Raw genomic sequence first — 21,936 nt, forward strand, 5'->3', positions numbered from 1 at the left:
AACAAGTTTATTAAACCAACATGACATGAACAACAGTAATTGCATTTTAATGAAGCACTGCATTACACTGAGAAATATTTACCTGAAGTTAACTCAACTAATTTGCTTGTGAGCCACACCCATTTAGCAGGACCACTTGGCACAACTAACACAATTTGTGTTACATCTTCATTTGCTTCACCAAGTTCACCTTGGATAACACGAATGGGGTCAGTTAGAACATCTCGGGCCAGTCTTTCAATTTTTTTCTTGAAAGTTGCACTGAACATCAGAGCTGTAAGCATATGGAAAAAAATATTGAAATTAATAAGAAATAGCATGCTTTATTTTATAATTTCTGATATCAAATGCAGGCTATTTAAACACAGTGATATTCCATGAGCCAAACCCAAAATGAGCTCAACTGGTACCACCTGGGGTGACAAACAAAGGTTGACTAAGTTTTTCTTGTACCATTTTATGCATAGATAAAAAATATATGTGATAGCAATGTTAAAGTGGTGCTTTATGTGAAAAAAAATTATGTGTTTATGGCAAAAATTGTCTTTTCCTCCTCAAAAATTGTTTTTTCACCTAAAAAAAGGTATCAATCAAGGTGACACATGCTATCAATGTTTTTCTTGTACAGTTTTACGCGTAGATCAAGAATATATGTGATAGAAATGTCTAAGTAGTAGCTTAATGTAGAAAAAAACTTTTTTTTATGTAGAAAATTATTTTTTTAAATTGAAAAGCAATTTTTACTATAAAAGCATTTTTTTTCATATAAAGCTACCACTTTGGCATTGATATCACATATATTCTTTATCTATGTATAAAATGCACAAGAAAAATAGTACAGGTCAGAGCGATAAGTAAAACAGAATGATTGCTGTAATCGTGTGGTGGTTATGGCAAGTGTCAACTGTATAGAACAGCGGTTCTCAACCTTTGAAAGTGAGTGGCCCAGTTGATTACTTTTTTTGTGAGTGGAAGGCCAGCTCATACACACGACTAATGGGAAATAAAGGAGGAAAAATGAAACAGTGAATCACTCATTGCCCGGTTTGACTGATGTCAAAGCCCAGTATCGGGATGCGGCCCAGCGGTTGAGAAACATTGGTATAGATCAGTGATTCTCAACATGGGCGATAGAAAGTTCCAGAGGGGCGGTAGAAGCGTGTCCGGAAAATTCACCGCCAGCAATTCACCGACAACAATTCACCGCCGGAAAATTCACCGACCAACAATTCACCGCTAGGAAAATTCACCGACCAACAATTCACCGCCATGCAATTCACCGCTAGGAAAATTCACCGACCAACAATTCGCCGCCATGCAATTCACCACTAGGTAAATTCACCGCTAGGAAAATTCACCGACCGACAATTCACCGCCATGCAATTCACCACTAGGAAAATTCACCGCTAGGAAAATTCACCGACTAGCAATTCACCGACAACAGTTCAATGCGAGGGAGTGAGCGATTGAGTGACCGAGTGAGTCAGTGATTGAATGACCGAGTCAGTGATTGAGTGACCGAGTGAGTGAGGGACCGAGTGAGTGAGGGACCGAGTGAGTGACTGAGTGACCGAGTGAGTGAGTGACCCAGTGAGTGACTGAGTGAGTCAGTGATTGAGTGACCGAGTGAGTCAGTGATTGAGTGACCGAGTGAGTCAGTGACCCAGTGAGTGACTGAGTGACCGAGTGAGTCAGTGATTGAGTGACCGAGTGAGTGAGTGACCCAGTGAATGACCGAGTAAGTAAGTGATTGAGTGACCGAGTGAGTGAGTGAGTGAGTGACTGAGTGACCGAGTAAGTAAGTGATTCAGTTACTAAGTGAGTGAGTGACCGAGTGAGTGACTGAGTGACCCAGTGCGTGACTGAGTGACCGAGTAAGTGATTGAGTGACCGATTGAGTAAGTGATTGAGCGGGTGAGTGAGTGACCCAGTAGTGACTGAGTGACCGAGTGAGTGAGTGAGTGACCCAATGAGTGACTGAGTGACCGAGTATGTAAGTGATTGAGTGACCCAGTGAGTGACTGAGTGACCGAGTAAGTAAGTGATTGAGTGACCCAGTGAGTGACTGAGTGACCAAGTAAGTAAGTGATTGAGTGACCGAGTGAGTAAGTGATTGATCCAGTCAGTGATTGAGTGAGTAAGTGATTGATCGAGTCAGTGATTGAGCGGGTGAGTGAGTGACCGAGTGAGTAAGTGATTGATCGAGTCAGTGATTGAGCGAGCGAGTAAATTGGTTAGTGAGAGAGGGAGTGAGTGAATTGGTTAGTTAGTTAGTTTTTAACCTAGTAGTGTCACAAATGATTAAAAAATCCGATTGTTCCGAAAACGTATTTATGATGAAGTGTTGATTTGAAGACACTTGGATCGGGCGTCCTCTTCGTCGTGGTGGTCGTCGTCAGCCGCGCTTTGGCATCGACATTTGGAACTGCTTTCAAGGAACGCGTAACGATTTACCAACAATTCTATAGAAGGATGGCATCGAGCGTTCCAACAGCAATTATCTGCTCACCACCCAGATATATGGAAGTTCATCGGTGCCATAAAAAGAGAACAGAGTTTGAATGAAGTTCGGATGGTGCAAATTGTAAGTGGACAAAACCATCACATTGATTAGGAGAAAGAAATACCGGGACTCTGCGCAGAGATTAAAGAATTTACCCTTGACCGAATTCCGAAATTTTATGGGGTCCCAGACTGGATATACCTTGGGCTTCCACTATCGCTAGGACCCCTGGAAATGAAACCTTTTAATTTCCCCATGAAGGTATATGTGCAATAACCCGGGTACCCCGACCCTGTATGTTGGGAGCACTGGTGATATATGTATATTTTACGTATACATACCTCTCGGCATGACCCCCACGAGGGCAGGGCTGACAGGGGTCGGAACGTTTCTTATCGCTTTTTGATATTTTCACACTATAAATTAAGTACAGAGGGGCCCGTGAAAAAGCTGGTTTGGGGGCCGCCATCCATTTCAGCTTAGGGGACCTGCTGTAGGATGTGGGAAACTCGGGGTATATGCACATTACTTGGTCCCGATGTGTCAAATGGGTCCCGATATATGCAAGAGTTAAATGAAAACTTGACCCCAAAATCGTAACCGACTTCCGTAACACAAAAACGTAACAGATTTCCATCACTCAAAAAACATCACCGACTCCCGTAATAAAAAAATCGTCACTAATTTCCGTTGCATAGGAAGTATATATATACACATATAGTAAATATAGAGTACATATACTAGATACGCACTAAGGCGGGTTCCTGAAAGTTCATCACGTGAAATCGCGGGTAACAGCTAGTTCAGCATAAAAAAATCCATTGGTTACTGATGATCAGCGATGTTTTTTATAATATCAAAGTGATAACAGGAGATGATTTTAAACATTTTTAGGGGGTTGATTCATCGCGTATCCACTTACTTTATTATCTTTTAATTCTGATATTATCCCTTTTAACATTCCATTAGAAGTTTCTGAGTAAAACCGAGTTAATGGAATTTTGTTGAATATACTATCTTGTATTGGGCAACAGCAAATTGTAATTTATACAAATACAAGGCCACAACAGGCAAAACGCCCAGCGAGGTGGCTGAGAAAAAGATGCCCACAATAAATATGGATGTCATATATTTCAAAAATACAGCAACCCGAATCCGTATCATCTGAATTTCTTCTCATAAAGTCATTATTTAAACTTTCCACCATATCTTTAGGACATGGCACTTACTCACTCAATAGATCACTCACTCACTAGATCGCTCACTCACTTAGCAGCTCGCTCACTCACTCACGGACTGACTTACTCGCTCATTGAATCAGTAACCCACTCGCTCACTGAATCACTTACTCACTCGGTCAATCAGTCCCTCACTGGGTCACTCACTCACTCAGTAACCCAATCGCTCATTCCCTCGCTAACTGACTCGCATCGAACTGTCGTCGGTGAATTGCATGGCGGTGAATTGTTGGTCGGTGAATTTTCCTAGCGGTGAATTGTTGGTCGGTGAATTTTCCTAGCGGTGAACTGCATGGCGGTGAATTGTTGGTCGGTGAATTTTCCTAGTGGTGAATTGCATGGCGGTGAATTGTTGGTCGGTGAATTTTCCTAGCGGTGAATTGCATGGCGGTGAATTGTTGGTCGGTAAATTTTCCTCGTGGTGAATTGCATGGCGGTGAATTGTTGGTCGGTGAATTTTCCTAGCGGTGAATTGCATGGCGGTGAATTGTTGTCGGTGAATTTTCCGGCGGTGAATTGTTGTCGGTGAATTTTCCGTAAACCGGTAGAAGCTATGGGTATAACATAGGATCCTATGGGTTAGATTGGGTTGGGGGGAAAAAAATTCTGAAGATGGGGGGCGATGGGACAAAAAAGGTTGGGGAAACTATGGTATAGACCAGCGGTTCTCAACCGGTGCACCATGTCAAATCTCCAGGGGCTCAGCAGCCACTCGAGGAAAATATAAAAACATTAAATTTGAAAAAATATATATAAATATTTTTGAATAATAAAAGTAAATCAGTAACTTTGATGAGTAAATAGAAAATAGGCCTATGGGGCTCTGCCACACATACTACACTATCTACCAATAAGTATTTGGACACCTATGCAAATGACGATATCTGCGATCCTGAGATACGTCACGCCCTCCGCCGGTATATATCGTGTAGGAAACAACATTGGCATTAGTCGCATGAAAGATGCTGCGCAGTTCGGAGCTCTCTGATTTCGAGAAAGGTATAATTATCGGGTATCACAAAAATGACAGATCCTTAAGGGACATATCTAGCGAGCTGAAGTACCCAAAATCGACAGTGGCCTATGTGATTAAGAAGTGGAAGGTGAGCTGTGATTATTGGAATTTGCCCCGAGTCGGCAGACCAACGAAACTGGGAGATAGAGACCGACGGGTGCTGTCCAGAGAAATTCAGAAGAACCGCACCCAACCGATGGTCCTCATCCGCGAGGAGTTTCAACAGGCATCCGGGAGTATTGTTTCAATGAATACCATCCGTAAGGAAGCACATCTGATTGGTTTTCATGGTCGTGCTGCTGCCCATAAGCCTTTGATCACAAAGTCCAACCTCGTTGCTCGGTTAATGTGGTGCAATGGAAACAGGTTCTTTGGAGCGACAAATCAAGGTTCACCCTCTACCGTTCGGATGGCAGGGTCTGGGTCTGGCGTCTGCCTGGAAAACGTCTCCTGCCAGAATGCATTGTGCCAACAGTCAAGTTCGGCGGAGGTGGAATTATGGTCTGGGGGTGTTTCTCCTGGTATGGACTGGGATCCTTGGTCACCATTCATGGTAAGCTCAACGCCGATGCCTACTGCAACCTGAACCCTATCGAGAACCTCTGGGACGAGTTGGATCGCCGAATTAAGGGGTGCCCTACCTGTCCAAAATCGGTGAAGGAACTGACTTGTCTTCTCCAAGCCGAGTGGAAGAAAATACCACTAGCTGTCACACAAGGACTTGTGGAAAGTATGCCCCGGAGGGTTCACGCTGTAATTGCCTCTCGTGGAGGCTCTACCAACTATTGATTTTGAATAAAGTTAGTTTTTCCTTTTCTATCACAGGTGTCCAAATACTTATTGGTAGATAGTGTATACACCAAAATGGGTTCCGCAAGTCAAAAAGGTTGAGAACCGCTGGTATAGACCATTCAACCAATAAGAGGGAAATTCCAAGCAATTTACAGAATGAACAATTTTATGATTCAGTTGTTTATGTATTTTTCCACTGGAAATGTGTTTAAACTAATACTTTGCAACAGAATACAGAATTTGCATATAAATTTGTAAATGAATAAAATTCAACTTACTCTGTCGATCAGGTCTAACATGATTGCAAATAGAACGCACTTGAGGCTCTGAAATTATAAAGCACAAAAAAAATTAAATTAATGATTGAAAGTAATTGAAACTATTTTTATTAATAGTGGAATCATTCAAAGTTAAAAAAAATTCAGATAAACATTATTATAAAAAACAATACACAGTCGTTATGTTGGGAACCGTCATCATGCCGAAAGGAAATGATATAGGATAGTTGTTATATGACGCCATATCATACCAGTTATAGTAATGGAACGGTTGTTATAACGAGCATCGACAGATGTTACAATATAAATTATAAACAGGTGATTGTGCATGATCACCAATCATCTAGGTAAATTTTATAAATTTTATAACATTTACTTCCAACAGAAATTATGAACAATTCTCAAATGAAGTTGGTAAATTCGATAAATATGGAAGATATGTTCACTTTATTTGACTACTTACAAGTGTTTTCCACAAATGCACTATGCATATTTTGCCCCTAAAAACTAAATGAAATTAAAATAGTGAAGATAAAAATTAAAACTATTATCAGTTTTTTGATACTGGCTTTTTCACACATATCAACATGAAAACAAAATCACCATTACCAATCAAATTAGTTATCCTAGACCAGGGGTGGCCAACCTTTTTTCAAGCTGTGTCACAATCAAGATTATTTTTTATGCGCACGTCACTCTACGAATGTTAATAAGCAGACCATATGCCCTGCTTTTACAGAACACTGACATTCTCTCTGTTTCTGCAAGATATTGTTCGGCTGTCCTCTTAATTTTGTGAAAATGTTTCATTTATACCTCTTTCGAGTTCTAAATTGTTTTTATTTTCAAGTCATAAATTTGATTATCGCAATGCAGATTGTGTATGTATGTACATTGATAGAAGTTCATCTTACCCACACGATGTTGGGCATACATAGACACTAGAACCAGAGGACTTAGGGGGTAATTGGGCCTCTCTCCCCAATAAATTGTGCAAGAGGAAAAAGTCCCCCCCCCCCCGAACAAAATTCATGGATATACAAAGCCATTGTATTATACAATGCATGTCCCCCCCAGACAGACAGACATCACCACTGACCACCCAGAGAGGCCATCTTTGAATAGTTTGTGCTCTTTATCAAAGGGGAGGTCTTTGAGAGCTTGAAGATGTCAGACTTGACATCTCCAAATGTCCCTCATGTGGACGATCCTGAATACCGTACGTATGGAATGTCTAGAACAGCAACTATGCCCAAAGATAAAATCTGAACAGAAACACATTGAATGGATAATCATCACTTAGTTATCATTTCAAGTGTTCCTACCATACTAAATATAGATTTGGCAGCATACAAGATCATCATTTGTTAGGAAAAGATTGATTGAGTGAAAATTGGAAAGAATTTCTTTGATTAAAAATGAAATAAAATTTCTTTAATTTTTGAAAAACGTTCGCATGTCACTCCTGATACCATGGTGTGCCATTTGTGGCCCGTGTGCTGTGGGTTGCCCACCTCATACTAGACCAATGGTTCTCAAACTTTCAGCATTTGCAGCTCATATCTAGTTAATATTTATTCACAGCTCCCAAAAATTGTCATGAAAAAACCACTTGAAAGCCCATCAATATTTGCAGCTCGCTGCAAAGATATTTGCATTGAAGAAGTTTATCTTTTCCTTGAAATAAAAATAACTATGAGCTCTTCCCTACATCAGTGATTTTAAAAATATGGCCTGTGGATCTGGAGGGCTTCTCAAGTAGAAGCTCTCAGATGAGCTAGGAATATTTAAAAAAAAAAAATGAAGCTGAAATGAAGGTTGAAATTTAGCAAGGGCTATGTTATAGACTAGGGATTCCTTGTTTTCTCATGCTGTTTGACCAAGAGTGCTCGAATAAGCACTAATTGAAAATACTGACCAAGATAACAACAAAAAATAGTTCACTGCATTCGAAAATTAATATAATCTCTCAGAATAACGCATTTCCAAGAATAATAGATTACACACAGCCCGCATTTTCCCTCATGAAATGTTTGAATGAAACTAAAATAGAAAATCACAAATAAAAAATTTTCATTAAAAATTCATGCAACTTCAATGCGAAATAAAAATAACTACTTCTTAAAAAATAACTTCTTCCAATTAATTATAGTGTGGGCTGTTATAATTTTCCATGCAATCCAAAAAAATTAATCTGTTTCAGAAATATCGAACCTCTTAATAATGGTAACATCCCAATAATGGCACATTTGCTTGGCCCCGTTAGTGGCTGTTGTTAGAATATTTAACATCATATGAAAAAAATTATCAAAGTTACCAAAATGGATGGGCCATTTTGCATGATCACCAGATTAATCACTTTATATAACTACAACATATATTATAAAAAAACATTTTTAATTTTTTTAAGGAAGAATAAAAAAATTTCTCACCAAAACCCATATCAAACATCCTGTCAGCTTCATCCAGAACAAGAAACGTAACTCTCCTTAAATTAGTAGCTTTAGCTTTGATCATATCAATCATACGACCCTATTCCAAGATTGAACAAAAACCAAAATTAAAAATAAATATGTAAAGAAATATGCTGAGATTATATTGCCATCATTTACATCAAATGAGCACATGTTTAAAATCGAACAAATATTTCTTATATAAAAATGTGAATTATGTAAGAACTTCAAAATGAATAACCACATTAAACATTCATAAGCATCTATCTGCCCGAAACTAAAACTTTGGGGAAAGGGAGTTTTTTTTCCGGTTCCTCTGTTTAATGTCACTACTCCCATTTGAAGAATGAAAAATAAGATTTCAAAAATTAAGGCATACACTCAAATATTAGCGATCCAATTCATAAAGAAAGAAAAAATTCATACCGGTGTACCAACAACAATTTCTGCCCCTTCTTGAAGAGCTTTTGTCTGTTCCCATTTACTGCCCCCACCAAAGCAGCAAGCAACTTGCACATTGTATACCTTGGCAAACTTTTTCGCTTCAGTGTAAATCTACATTACAAAAATTTAAATGATTATGTATGTTATAGTTATTGTATTATGATAAAAAATATATATGAAGGGAAAAAGATGGCTTTTGATAAATTAAAAATTGCAGTTTGAAATACAAATATTAAAAAAAGAAAGACATACAAACCCAAAATACACTTAAATATGAGCAAATCAGAGTTGAGCATATTCAAGGTTATTAACAATTTACAAACACAAATTTGAACATTTAGTAATTTATGTAGAAGTTTTACCTTAAATGAAGTTATTTCATCTATTAATGTTAAAAAAAGTACAAAGTTTAAAACAATACCTCAGAACATTGCCCTACAGATCAAGTGAATCAGATCAGTGAAACATTAATCTTGTAATAAATTTTATTATCTTGATATCACTTTTTTCCCCTGTTCAAGTGTGGAAGTTATTATATGCTTTTTTAACTTTTTAAAAAGCATAGCAGTAATCGTTTAACCCTCTAAATTACATATCTTTTTTTAATTAAGTAAGCTTTCTTCCGATTTTCAGTAGGTGCAAACTAAGGGGAATAGGAAAAAATGTTTCATTGGGAAATCAATTTTACAAAATATCTGGGCTTGCCAATACTAAAATAAGAGGCCTTTAAGGAGACAGCGATCTCGTCAGTGCTACTTAAAGGGTTGATATTATTTCTTTATCTTGTATATGTACAAATATTTTGAATTATAAAGTCAACGCTTATTACAATGATCTCCCCAACCCTCATTGAAAATGGACAGCATATCAAGTGGTTCTCATATTGAAAGGAAAACGGGGATAGTCATTATATGAAAACACATTTGGGACTTATCCTACTAGTAAACTGTAATGGAATGGTTGCTATAATGTGGGTTGTTATAACAAGCATCAACTGTATTTGTTTAGATATTTGAGTAAACTTTTATATTTATATGTATATTTTCCCTTGATTTTCTGTATAGCTATGTGCTACTCAAGTTTATATTCTTTTTTTCCATTCAACTGCAACTGGGCATATGTCTGTTATGCAAGATACTTAATAAGTAAATAACAAGAAAAAAGAACAGATGTTGCTAACCTGCTGGGCTAATTCACGTGTTGGCGCAAGAATTAATCCAATAGGACCATCTTCAGGCTCCAGTTCTTTCTGAAAAGTGATTTGATACAGATTATATTTAAGCGTACATTCTAATCATGCTTTAAAAATAGTGATATACATGAATATATAATTATAATTTTCCCCCATAAGATTGAAACGCCTGCTTTAATTTTCAGGAATAGATTGCACATTTTAGTCTAATCTTGATGAATAAAAATTTTTAAACCAAACTTTTCTTTCAAATTATAGCCACTTTATAACTGATTGAATCTCTATAAATTGTTATTTTTTAAATTCCTGTTTAAAGCAGAAGAAAAACAAAAATTATTAAATAAATAAAAATATCCTGTTAAGAAAATATAGGTGCTTATGCTTCCAATGGGATCTGGAAATTTCGCCTCCGACATTTTGTCCTCGACTTTTTGCCCCTGGAACGTTTCGTCCCTGTCACATTTAACCCCTGGCATTTTGCCCAGTACATTTGGTCCCTGGGACGGTTTGTCCTCGAAATTTCTGCACCTGATATTTCACCTGCCTGAACGCATGAGTGACTGACTGTGTGAGTGACCATATAAGTGCATGAATGACCAAGTGAGTGATTGACCATATGTGTCCAAGTGAGTGATTGATCATATGAGTAACCGAGTAGTTGACCATACAAGTGACAGAATGATTGATTTTATGAGTGACCAGGTGAGTGGCGGTATGAGCATCCAAGCGAGTGATTGAATTGTTGACTGTATGAGTGTCCAAGGGAGTTACTGAGTGATTCCCTGTATGAGTGACTTAGTGAGTAACCAAGTGATTAACTACGTAAGTGTCCAAGTGATTGACCACGTAAGTGTCCAAGTGATTGACCATATGAATGATTGTATGAGTGACTTACTTGATCATACATGTTCACTCATACCATCATTCATATGTTCACTCATACCATCATTCATATGTTCACTCATACCATCATTCATATGTTCACTCATACCATCATTCATATGTTCACTCATACCATCATTCATATGTTCACTCATACCATCATTCATATGTTCACTCATACCATCATTCATATGTTCACTCATACGGTCAGGGCAGGTTAATTGTCACAGATAAATATCCAGCTCACTTGGTTACTCATACGGTCACTCACCGGGTTGTTCATATGGTAAGGACAGGTGAAATGTCCGGGGTGAAATTTCCGGGGGCCAAATGTAATGGGGACGAAACATGCTAGGGGCCAGATGTCGGGGACGAAATATCAGAGGCAAAATGTTGGGGCAAAGATTCCGTGAACTGCTACCAATTTAACATTGGAAGCCTTATTTAAATCCTCCACTTGGAACCAGATTCTTTTGAGTTTTTGCATCTTAATAGAAAAATCCTCCAATCGTGCTTTGCAAAAATGAAAAAGGTCTCAATGCTTTCGATTGTTAGTTAACCATGCTTCCTCGAGAAAAATGCGAGAAATTACAATTTGAAACACAGCAAATTGCCAATCGTAGTCAAATATGATGCCAAAAATGAGAAAAGTTGCAGATTCTTGCCAATTCATTGATGCTGGTAATTGAAGCTTAAAACAGATTGGGAAACAGTAGATTAAAATGAATTCTACAAGAAAAAAAAAGTTTAACATGACAAATATGTGCGATATAAAATATTCATATTTCTAGTCATGATTCTCGTAACATAAGTTGACAAAATAATTTCAATCTTTGATTTCAGTGGTGAACAAGAATTTAAATAAGCTTTGTTGACAAAAATGAGAAATCTTCATAAAAAAAAAGAAGTCGGACGGCCGAAATTATGAGGAAATACCGCCATGTCCTGGAAAACTGGTCATAAGGTCATTTATTGCAGGTTTTTATTGATTTGCTGCTGATTTTTATTGATTTACTGCTGATTTTTACTGATTTATTACTGATTTTATACATGTGATTGGTTTTATTTAACACCTTCTAATTTGATTGTATTAGCTGGAACTCACTGGCGATGTGCACGATTGCACCTGCCCATGCATAAAAGGTTGTATTTACTACCAGCGACGTAATTTTAATATTCAATAAATCACAGGTGGCACCAGTGTCTCCCAGGACAATGTGCTCAAATCACCTTGTGTGGTAGAGCCTCTGTATGTCCCAGTTCTCTCGTCATATGGTTACCATATGCAATCCTTCTAAAAAATCCTCCCATTCCCCCCCCCCTCAATTATATGATATGTTTTCTGCAGCAAAATATTTTATTACATGACAAACTACTGATTTTTTAAGTCTGTGAATGGGCACCTATAAGACAAAAAAACCATATTAAAATTATAGGAAAATGCAAACCTGATCCATTATATGAACGAGCATTGGCCATATGAAGGCTGCTGTTTTACCAGATCCTGTTTTTGCGATTCCAATCAGATCTCTTCCACTCAGAGCAACTGGAATTCCCTGTTGATCAAAAAAACTTATGACATCAAATTTATAATGTTTTTATGATGGCTATTTATTAATGTGTAACTTTTGTTTAAAAAAATATTTATTTTTACCAAATGAATCATGAATTTTTTTTTCCCTACCTGAGCTTGAATGGGTGTTGGCTGAGAATATTCAAATTTACATATTGCTTTAATGAGTTTGTCATCAAAACCAAAATGACCGAAACTGGTGACCAATCGAGGAGGAGCTGCACCTGAAACTTTTATGCCAAGTTTGTTGCGTAAATCTTCAACCTCATGGTGAGAGAGTTTTGATATATCCTCATGTTCTTCATAGAAATTCTTCTCAAATTCTGAATACTCAATTTCAGAATGATCTATGGCAGGTAGTGGGTCAATGTACTTTATGGGGGAAAAAAATTAAAATTATGAGAAATCATATAAACAGCATTGATCATTAAATTTTCATTTCATGAAGTGAGCAGCTCATAATTTCAGAAGTAGATAAAAAAATTCATGTTGATAATAAAACAATAACTGATAAAAATGTAATTGCAATACATGCTCAGCTCAAATGCAGTTAGAATTTAATGTTTCAATCACACAGAATTGAATGGGCAAAAGTACAACCCAGAGAAAAAACATTACAGACAAGACTTGCAAACAGCTGAGTTTTTTGTACAGTTGAGCATCCACACTGTTTTGTATCATGGGCCAGAAAATACCCAAATCCATTCAAAAATCAAAACTTCTACATAAAAATCAAGCAGGCACCCATGTGTCAATCATTAGCTACAGCCATATCATTTCTCAATAACTTACTTTTGACCTGACAGGAGCTATGGGATTCCCATCCTCATCATATTCTATCTCAGCATCACTGTCTTCTTTGTCTAAACTTGCATTAGGATTCTCTTCTATATACCTGTAGTATGATTCTTCATCATCTTCATTCTCAATATCATCACGAATTCCCCTAAGTTTTTTGAAAAATATAATGATTTCATTAATTCTTTTACATAATAAAAATTAACAGTTTACTCAATTGTTCTTCACAGTAGCGATTTTACCATAGAATCAAGCATTCAGAGGGAGGGGAATCATGACTACAATCCAATACAGTGGTGGGATTCAGTCAGTTAACACTTGTTTGGTAGAACTGATACTACTACTAAAGCAGACATGCACCTCGTCCATATTCCTCTGTGGAACTTCTAACGAATTGGTTCATGTTGGAATGTGTGTATATGTATAGTGAACCTTCCGTGAAGTTTGTTTTTGTTTCTATATAACGCTTGTTACGTGTAGTGCTACCATCTGCAATAAATTTTTTAAACTACGAGTTTCTTCTCAACTCATAGTGAGTGAAGTGTAATTAATGAATAATTACAACGTTGTAGGCCTGTTGCTCTCTGCAGGGTAGAACCAATACTGTAATCCAGGGCTACTTTGCTCCCACAGGGGTGACTTTTCACCCTTCTGAATGAAAGGATTCAACATTACTTAGCTGCTATTCTAATAAATATTTCGAAACAGTTTTGATTCTCAAGAAAACTTGAATCAAAATATAACTCTCAAGGAAACTTGAATCAAAATAGAATATCAAAGAAACTTGAATCAATTCTTTTGATTCTGCCTGACACATTACACATTATCATTAACTCACAAATTTGAGTTACTGATGCATTCTTTATTTTTTTACTTTAATTTTTATTTTTCTTGACAAAAGTTTCAGTTGAAATCAAGCAGCATAAATATGCTTAGCAAATGATATTCAAAATGGTGGATGCATCAGTAACTCAAATACGTGAGTTGCCTGATAACATCTCCTGTTAGGCAGGATCAAAACTACTAGGAAATATTCATTAGAATAGCTGCTACATAATGTTGAATCCTTTTCTCAATGAGTGGTGCAAAGTTATCCCTGTAGGTGAAAGTAGTCACAGATTACGTAGTTTTTTGTTGAAAAACTTGGCAAACAGTAGTTAAAATTCCCCATGATTAAAGTCCTCATCAAGGTGGGAGCATGTGCACCAGCTCCCACCATGAGCAGCAGCTTCACAGGTGTAAACCAATTTAACAACCGGTCTGCAGCAAATTGGTTGTTAAATTACTTAAATCCCACCACTGATCGCATGTACAGTTGATATAATCTTACTTCAATTCATCTTTCTTTTTACTGGTTTGCTCCATCTTTTTGTTTTCTTTTTGGACTTGTTGCTGAAAAATATAAATTCGTTGTATTTGATATATAGCATAGTTTTTGGTTTTCATACATCAGACTTTTTGGAAAGTAGCACTCATTTAAAAAAAATAGCAAATATTTATGAAAGAAAAACACTTTCATTTAACCATGACCAAAATTCTGTACTCCCCTTGAAACAATTTTTTACCTTGACTGCCGGTTTATTCAAAACTATAACAGCTGTTTATATTAACCATTTATTAACTTCATTCATAAAGTTCAGCGCTCAAAAAATTTCCTCAATTTCATGAAAAGAACAATGCCAATTATTATAGGACTGACTAGTGAGCAAATTAGACTTTATAAAAATGTTTCAAATAATGTACACAGCAACCCTCAGAAAAGCTGCAAACTATCTGCACAGTTTTATTTTGACGTTTAGGACATGTGGTGAGAGACGAATCTGTACACATCAGAACTCCATACTTTGCAAAAAGTGATAACAATACCCAAATGGTAACATTATCCATGATTCCAATTAGAGGCATCTACTGTATTATTTTTTTTATAACCATAACCATTTAAAATAAGTTGAATGACCATAAAAATATAAAACCATATAACATTAATATTTTTCTTTTTTTGTGTATATACACTTATGCAAATTAGCATTTCATCATAATAATATCAATACACTTTACCAACAAAAAACAGCTCCTATCACCACAAAGGCAATTAAATACAATTTTTGCTTCTCATGATTTTATATATGCTTTGAGCCTGTACATGTCCAGGTGTTATCATCCATCTTCTAAACACAAAACCGCCAATGAATGTTCTCTGAGCAATTTGAATGTTCTAAAGTCTGTTACTATGGTGAGATTTTTTTTCAAAGGGGAGAGACTGACTCGCATTTATACATCAATACACTACTTAACTGTACATGCACATCATTTACATTCCTCTGCAGAATTTCTAATGATTGGTACATGTTGGAATGTGTGTGTGTGTGTGTGTGTGTGTATGTGTAGTGAACCTAACATAATGGGCGGAGATGGGGGCATTGCCCGCTAATGAATGTGTGTATATATGAACTGACATCATTGTCATCGTATCCCCTCAGAGCAATAATGACCATGTCCTCCCCCAGACTTTCAAGTTTATCTCAGCCTAACTCAGCCCTCTAAGCCTAACATGAAGTTTGCTTTTTAGGAATGTTTGTTATGTATTAAGGTATTGCTGCCATCTATATTTGGAATTTGGAAGCAGGAAACTCGGCATGTTAAGTTTTGCTTTGTATGTCATGAGTGAATTTTTAAATGTTGTAGGCCTAATTGCTCTCTGAAGAGAGATTTTTTTAAATGGGAGATTGGCTCGAATTCACACCTTGAAGTTGGAACATCACTATGCCATTGTGGAGTTTGATCTTGGATCTTCATGATGCAAGCCCGTCATAATGCTCACATGACTGCATTACGAACTACCTCAATACACTACTACTACTTAACCATACATGCATTTCATTCACATTCCTCTGTAGAATTTCTAATAAATCTATACATGTGGGAATGTGTTGTGAGAGTGTATAGGCTATATGCATGGGCCCCAACATATTTATGTTGTCAGAGTTGTGCTTGTTTCATATTTTTGCTGGTGTTTGCCAAATGTCTTCCATATTTTGAAGTGAAAAATAGCAATTGCCTGAATTTTTATATTTTTGAGTGGTCTGTAGCCTATAGGAATTCCTCTCTTGATACCTCAATACACTGCACACTGACCTCCAAGCCTGCCATGAAAGCATCGAGAGGATCTTCTTCGCTGTCTGAATCATCTTTCTTTTTTGCTTCTTCATGCTCATCCCAACTTGGACTCCCTGGAGCAGGAATATATGCTAAGCTACTCTGACCAGCACTACTACTATTACGACCACCAGTGCCGCTGTAGTCATCATCTTCTTCAAAATACCTAAAATTTGATAAATAAGCATTCAGAAGAGCAAAAATAATTTTCAAATAAAACGCTTCATAAAAATTACGTACATGCATAACTTAACAAAGTATTGAAAGAACTAAATTCCATTATAAAACACTGATACTAAGGTAAGTGAGGGCTCCAAAGCAGAATATGAAGAAATCTGCAGAGTAGTCAGTGTTACTGCAGAACAATCTAGAATTTTAAGGGTAGAAAACACTGTTATAAGTATTTTTACCACGGAACATTTCCAGTCAGTAGAGGTTTCATTGCAGAGCAATGCAAAACATTCTGCTTTGGGGGGAGTGAGGGTAATATGGCCATGCTAAGCTTCAGTGATTTTGCTGAGGCCTGCATTATAGATTCTGAAAAACAGATGTTAAAAAATACTTTGAAGATTGTTAAAAGAAAAAAATAATGATCCACGGCATAATCTCAACGGAAAATATGAAAAAATAGTATTTTTCAAAGGGTCTACATCTTGGCCATATTTCCAAACTGAAGATAATATGCCCAATATATGTCTTCAACTTACATATCTAAATAAATTAACAGACATTTTAACAAGAAGTTATTGATTTGAAAAAGTTATTTAACTAAGAAAAATCTCAATTGAAAGTTAAATACAAAAATAGAAATATACTTTGTCCAGAAAATAAATTTCATATGCTTTAACTAAATTAAAATAGCTAATCAAAAATTTGTAAGTTAATTAAGAGTCACATTTTGGACAGATAAATCTCTTTTCTTCCTTTTTAGTAGATAGAAATTGGAGAAGGGAACCCCCAGAGGTCACATGAAATTTCTGACAAAAATTTGATACTCGTGCATGCACAGTGAATGGGCCATAAAGCCAACCTGTCAAATATTCCAGACACCTACATGACAGACAGAATTTTATACTGATTGAAATTTGAATGAATGAAGTTGAAAATGCATTAGCAATTGCACATGTCCTGATTAACGAACTAAATTTGTGGAATAACTGAACCTGATAAGAAATAAAAATATATTGTAAGAAATGTAATTTTCCAAATGACACTTTCGCACAATAGACCAACTTTAGCAAAACTATGCATCATTCAAGCAAAAATAATTAGGTCATGTGCCCAAACAAATAGCTAAACAGCATAAAAGCACAAAAATTTGAATTCCTTTCAAAAAAAAAAAAAAAATTGGCCATATTATCATCACACACCTCATATCTAGCACTTTGGCAAATGTTGAGATTAATTAAAAAACATTTCATAAAAACTTAGAGAAACATTTAACACACTCTTCTTCCGTCTTTGGACGTTTTCTAGGAATTCCATACGTAGCATCTAAAGCATTTTGCGTGATGGTCTGGAGTCCAGTGTATCCATGTTTATTCACCATAGTTGGAGGAGGCATCGCTGATAAAGAATGAGTCTCAGATTCCCTCTTATCACCAAGTTGAAAGCTGGTGAATCCAAACCCCCGAGGTCGTCCCTCTCTGCCCTTGTTGAACATGATGTGGCACTAAAAAAAAAATTTAACACATGAACAAAAAAAATATTACCAAAAATTATAATCAAATTGTTTATACTCCTGTGAATCAAAAGCAGAAAATATATATAGTTTGAATTAAAATAGAATTTTTTAGGGGTTCCACAGCATCGAAAGCTGTGAAGGCTTTCATTAGAGTTACAATAAAAATACATGTGTTAATGAAACATTGTTCATTTCGGTTCAGTGAATTGAGTCTTGCAACCGTCACGGGTTCTGTATAAATGATAGAAACCTGAGAGAATTCATGCTGTAAAAGTTACAATGAAGGTTGTTCAGCATCTGTATGTATCATATATCTATGCTCTCTTTTGAAAGACTAAATACAGCAAAACCTCAGCTTGCTAAAAATTTTCAGCTACCAAAGACTTTTGTTGTGATTTTTCTGCCTTGGCTAATGAACATTTTTGTTGATATGGATGCATGAACAAACATAAAACAGCTGCACTGTGGGCTGAATCTCAGCACCAATCATCAGAATTACTGTCACTTAAACCCAGTTAACTCATGTCCACCTCAGAATCTATTTTCACATGTACCTCCATTTCTCTTTCTGAAGGTTCTGAACCCCTCTAAAAAAACGAGGTGAAATGAAAGATTCAGTTAACAGAAAATGCAATGCAATAAAAAAAGGAGCCTATTTTTTAGAGAACAGTTCTTTCAGCACAAGACCTTTGGCATCAAACTGAACAGTCTGGATATTCTATTAGCTTTTCTTTTCCTTCTCTATGTATCAGATACATAAATGAGCTTACCAAATCACAAATGGATGGCAACACCCATGAACTCGATTGGGTTGTGTCAACACCAGCTTTGTGTACACAGTGTAAAATAAAAAAGATCCCTTCACAGTACCTCATCTTCTTTTAAATTCTCATTTATCCAATTTTGAAGTTTCTCATTTTAATCTCTGGTGAGTAGTGCTCATTGGTTTTAAAAAAAACCCTTTAAATTTTGGGTTGCCCGTGGAACGAATTTAACGCTTTTTCATAGAAACCTATGTCAAGCCTTGCATAATAAGTAAATGCTCAGTTTTCAGTAGCTGTTCCCAATTCTTACTTGATTTTCATACCACAATTAACTCCTTTAGTAGTGGGTTTTGTTTGACCCTGTGAGAATGTATCTAAAACTTTTTGGGCATACCACAAGGAAGGGGGGCTTATCAAAGCAGAGTTTCAATTACAATGCGGAACAGCAAAGTATAATCTTTTTTTTCTGTGACAATTTCCTTTTTTGAGCCTGTTGGCCATTTTCTTCAACACCCATTTTTTTTTTTGTTTTTTTTTTTTTTGTCAGCTACTATTATTTCCTTTGGCTCGTGAGTTTGCCATATCATTTTTTTTACTGTTGGCCTGTCTTGTCATCGTCTTAAGGGCAAGTCACCCCACCCCTAGAGGCCGCTGGTAATATTAGGGTTTTTTGATATAGATCACAGTGTTTGGATCCATTAGAATTTTAAAGCTTATCTTTCTTTAGTATTTTTCATCTTTTTTTGTCTCATTATACACTTCATACAGTTACCTTTGTTTTTCTCGTCGAAATATCTCATTTTAGGACTCGCTTTCTCTCAGGATATACATTTCATTATTTTGATTCAGTTATTTTCTTGAAATACAGCGAAACCTCTCTTTTGCTGATACAAATGGGAAAAAAATTTGACCGTAAAAGAGGGACGACTGTTAATGAAGGGTTTGAAATGCATACTTTTATTATACAAGGGGAAATTATTATTTGGCCATAAAAGAGGAGCAACCATATCTGAGGGGTGTCCGTCAAGAGGGGTTTTACTGTACGAAATGTCGCCATCCACGATAAGTTCCATTTTGGAGAAAAAGGAAGCAATAAAGGAGGCTAATGTAGCAAAAGATGTGAATGGGCTAACGCAACAGAGATCGCAAGCAATTGAAAATGTCGAACAGTTATTATTAATTTGGATCAATCAAAAACAGATGGAGATTCTGTTTTGGAGGCCATCATATTATATGAAAAGGCCAGACTGTTGTATGCCAATCTCATTAACAAAATGCTTCGGACGAGTGCCAGTGTTCATACTATTTTAAGGCCAGCAAGTGCTAATTTGAAAAATTCAAGAGGCGCACTGGCGTACACAGTGTTACTAGGCATGGCGCAGGTGCAAATTCGGACAAGTCTAGGACAGAAAATGTGTGTGCGAATTCAAGTGAACTCAGAGTGCCCAGGAAGTGACCCCAGATACTGCATTGATACCTAAGGTCCTTATGGAGGGGGATTCCTTCTTCCAAACGATAATAGCTACACCTCTCTCCCCCTCCTTCTTGCCATCTTCCATACATCTGGAAGAGTCTTCAGAAAGGTATAAAAACGTAAATTCTCCATGTCAAATTTACAGAATTTTATTTTCATTTACAGAATAAATGAATGAGTCTTTATAAATGAATCTTTTATATTGATTTTATACTAATCTAGTATTGTTTTTAATATTAAACACTATATTTATTCTCTATAAAATGTGTTTTGGTATTTATTTTTTTAGCATCTAGAACAAATTAATTGGATTTGCATTGATTTATATGGAAATAATTGCCTCGGTTTTCATTGGTTTCAGATTTCGCTGATTGTTTTCGAACGTATTACTGACGAAAACCAAGGTATCACTGTATATATTTTTTTGACCCGAAACCGTATTTCCGCTGAACTCTGAGACTTTTTTTAATCAAACCCAGGGTGTTTTTTGCTATGGCCATTCTACTATTTAAAAGAGAGTTCAAGTTTCTATTCGTATTTCCAAATACGAAATTAAAAACCACGGAGAACATCTGTAGTACAATCTGCAAATTTCTTTAGCAATTTTTTTTCCCAATGGCCTGATAAGTCGACAAGGCAGCATTAATGGTGTCTGGTTGCTTCCTCTCTTGCTTTCTATAACAACCGTGTTGGATTATTTCATTTCGGATATCATTGTCTCTCAGGTTGTACCTTTGATATTTCCATTTTTATTACTTTTTTCTAAAAGGATCATAAATTCTCGCATGAGTTTAAATTTCATTCATCATCTTTGAAAAAAAATTCAGACTTGCACTTTTATTTGGCATAAAATTTTTTCCCCGGCGCATCCCTTACAATCTTGGCGACTTGTAGTTGGGCGTCTGACATGTTTGTCATTGAAAGAAAAGAAAAAGTCACCAACTCCATACATAATGGCTACTGTGCAGAAATGTAATAAAACCTGAAATATTAAAGGTACGTCATGAGAACAGTGATATCCAACATTGTCATTCAAGTAGGCAAGAGAGGAAGTAACCCAGCACCATTATGTCAGTTTTGGCGACAATGTCAGGCTGTTAAAAAAAAAGAGTCGACAAGGGAATCAGCGACAATGGAAAAACAAGAAAATAAAAATACAGTTCATGCTTGTTGTAACGACCCCACTTTATAGCAACCATTCCATTACAACGACCAGTAGGATAAGTCCCAAATGTTTTCAAAGAACGACTCCCATAATGTTTTATTTTTGATATAATGATGCTCCCAATATAGCGTCCGGTTTCGATGGGACGAATGGGGTCGTTACATTAAGTGTCGACTGTATTACTAGAAAAAACACATATAAAATTACGGTTGCCATAAGCATAAGCAGAATTTTCTCGAGGGGGGTTTTTAGATTTTTTTTTCCTTCTGGGGGGGGGGGGATGGGGTTATATTTTTTCCCACAAAATAACACTATAATCTTGGCTCAAGAGGAGGGTGTTAGAACCCCAAAACCCCCCTTTGTGTATGCCAATGGCCATAGACCCAAATACAGCTACCTAAAATATTCTAAAAGATATTGATTAAACTTTTAATACTGATACCTTATTTAGTCTAGAGTATTTTAACAGCCATAAGTATTATCCCTTTTTCAGTGGTTTTTTTCTTTGGCTAGAAAGACATCCGG

The 21,936-nt window shown here is 36.4% G+C and overlaps 1 protein-coding gene across 2 annotated transcripts in view; it reads right to left on the reverse strand.

Moving 5' to 3' along the window:
- LOC149079065 (ATP-dependent RNA helicase DDX42) overlaps positions 1-21,936 on the reverse strand; it is a 35,683-nt gene that overhangs the window by 10,865 nt on the left and 2,882 nt on the right. For both annotated transcript variants that reach the window (XM_089241344.1, XM_089241343.1), the window contains 11 exons: positions 17,773-17,996; positions 16,304-16,490; positions 14,499-14,560; positions 13,163-13,316; positions 12,482-12,742; positions 12,246-12,353; positions 9,904-9,972; positions 8,706-8,834; positions 8,259-8,358; positions 5,827-5,874; positions 83-274 (listed from right to left, as the gene is read on the reverse strand). In XM_089241344.1, the coding sequence (XP_089097470.1) occupies positions 83-274; positions 5,827-5,874; positions 8,259-8,358; positions 8,706-8,834; positions 9,904-9,972; positions 12,246-12,353; positions 12,482-12,742; positions 13,163-13,316; positions 14,499-14,560; positions 16,304-16,490; positions 17,773-17,987 (1,525 nt within the window). In that variant the 5' untranslated portion in view covers positions 17,988-17,996. The remainder of the gene's footprint in view (positions 1-82; positions 275-5,826; positions 5,875-8,258; positions 8,359-8,705; positions 8,835-9,903; positions 9,973-12,245; positions 12,354-12,481; positions 12,743-13,162; positions 13,317-14,498; positions 14,561-16,303; positions 16,491-17,772; positions 17,997-21,936) is intronic.

Source organism: Pholcus phalangioides, unplaced genomic scaffold (assembly GCF_987345545.1).
Source record: "Pholcus phalangioides strain wild (caught in Gottingen) unplaced genomic scaffold, Ppha-v1.0 ptg000013l_1, whole genome shotgun sequence".
In the NCBI taxonomy this organism is placed as follows: domain Eukaryota; kingdom Metazoa; phylum Arthropoda; class Arachnida; order Araneae; family Pholcidae; genus Pholcus; species Pholcus phalangioides.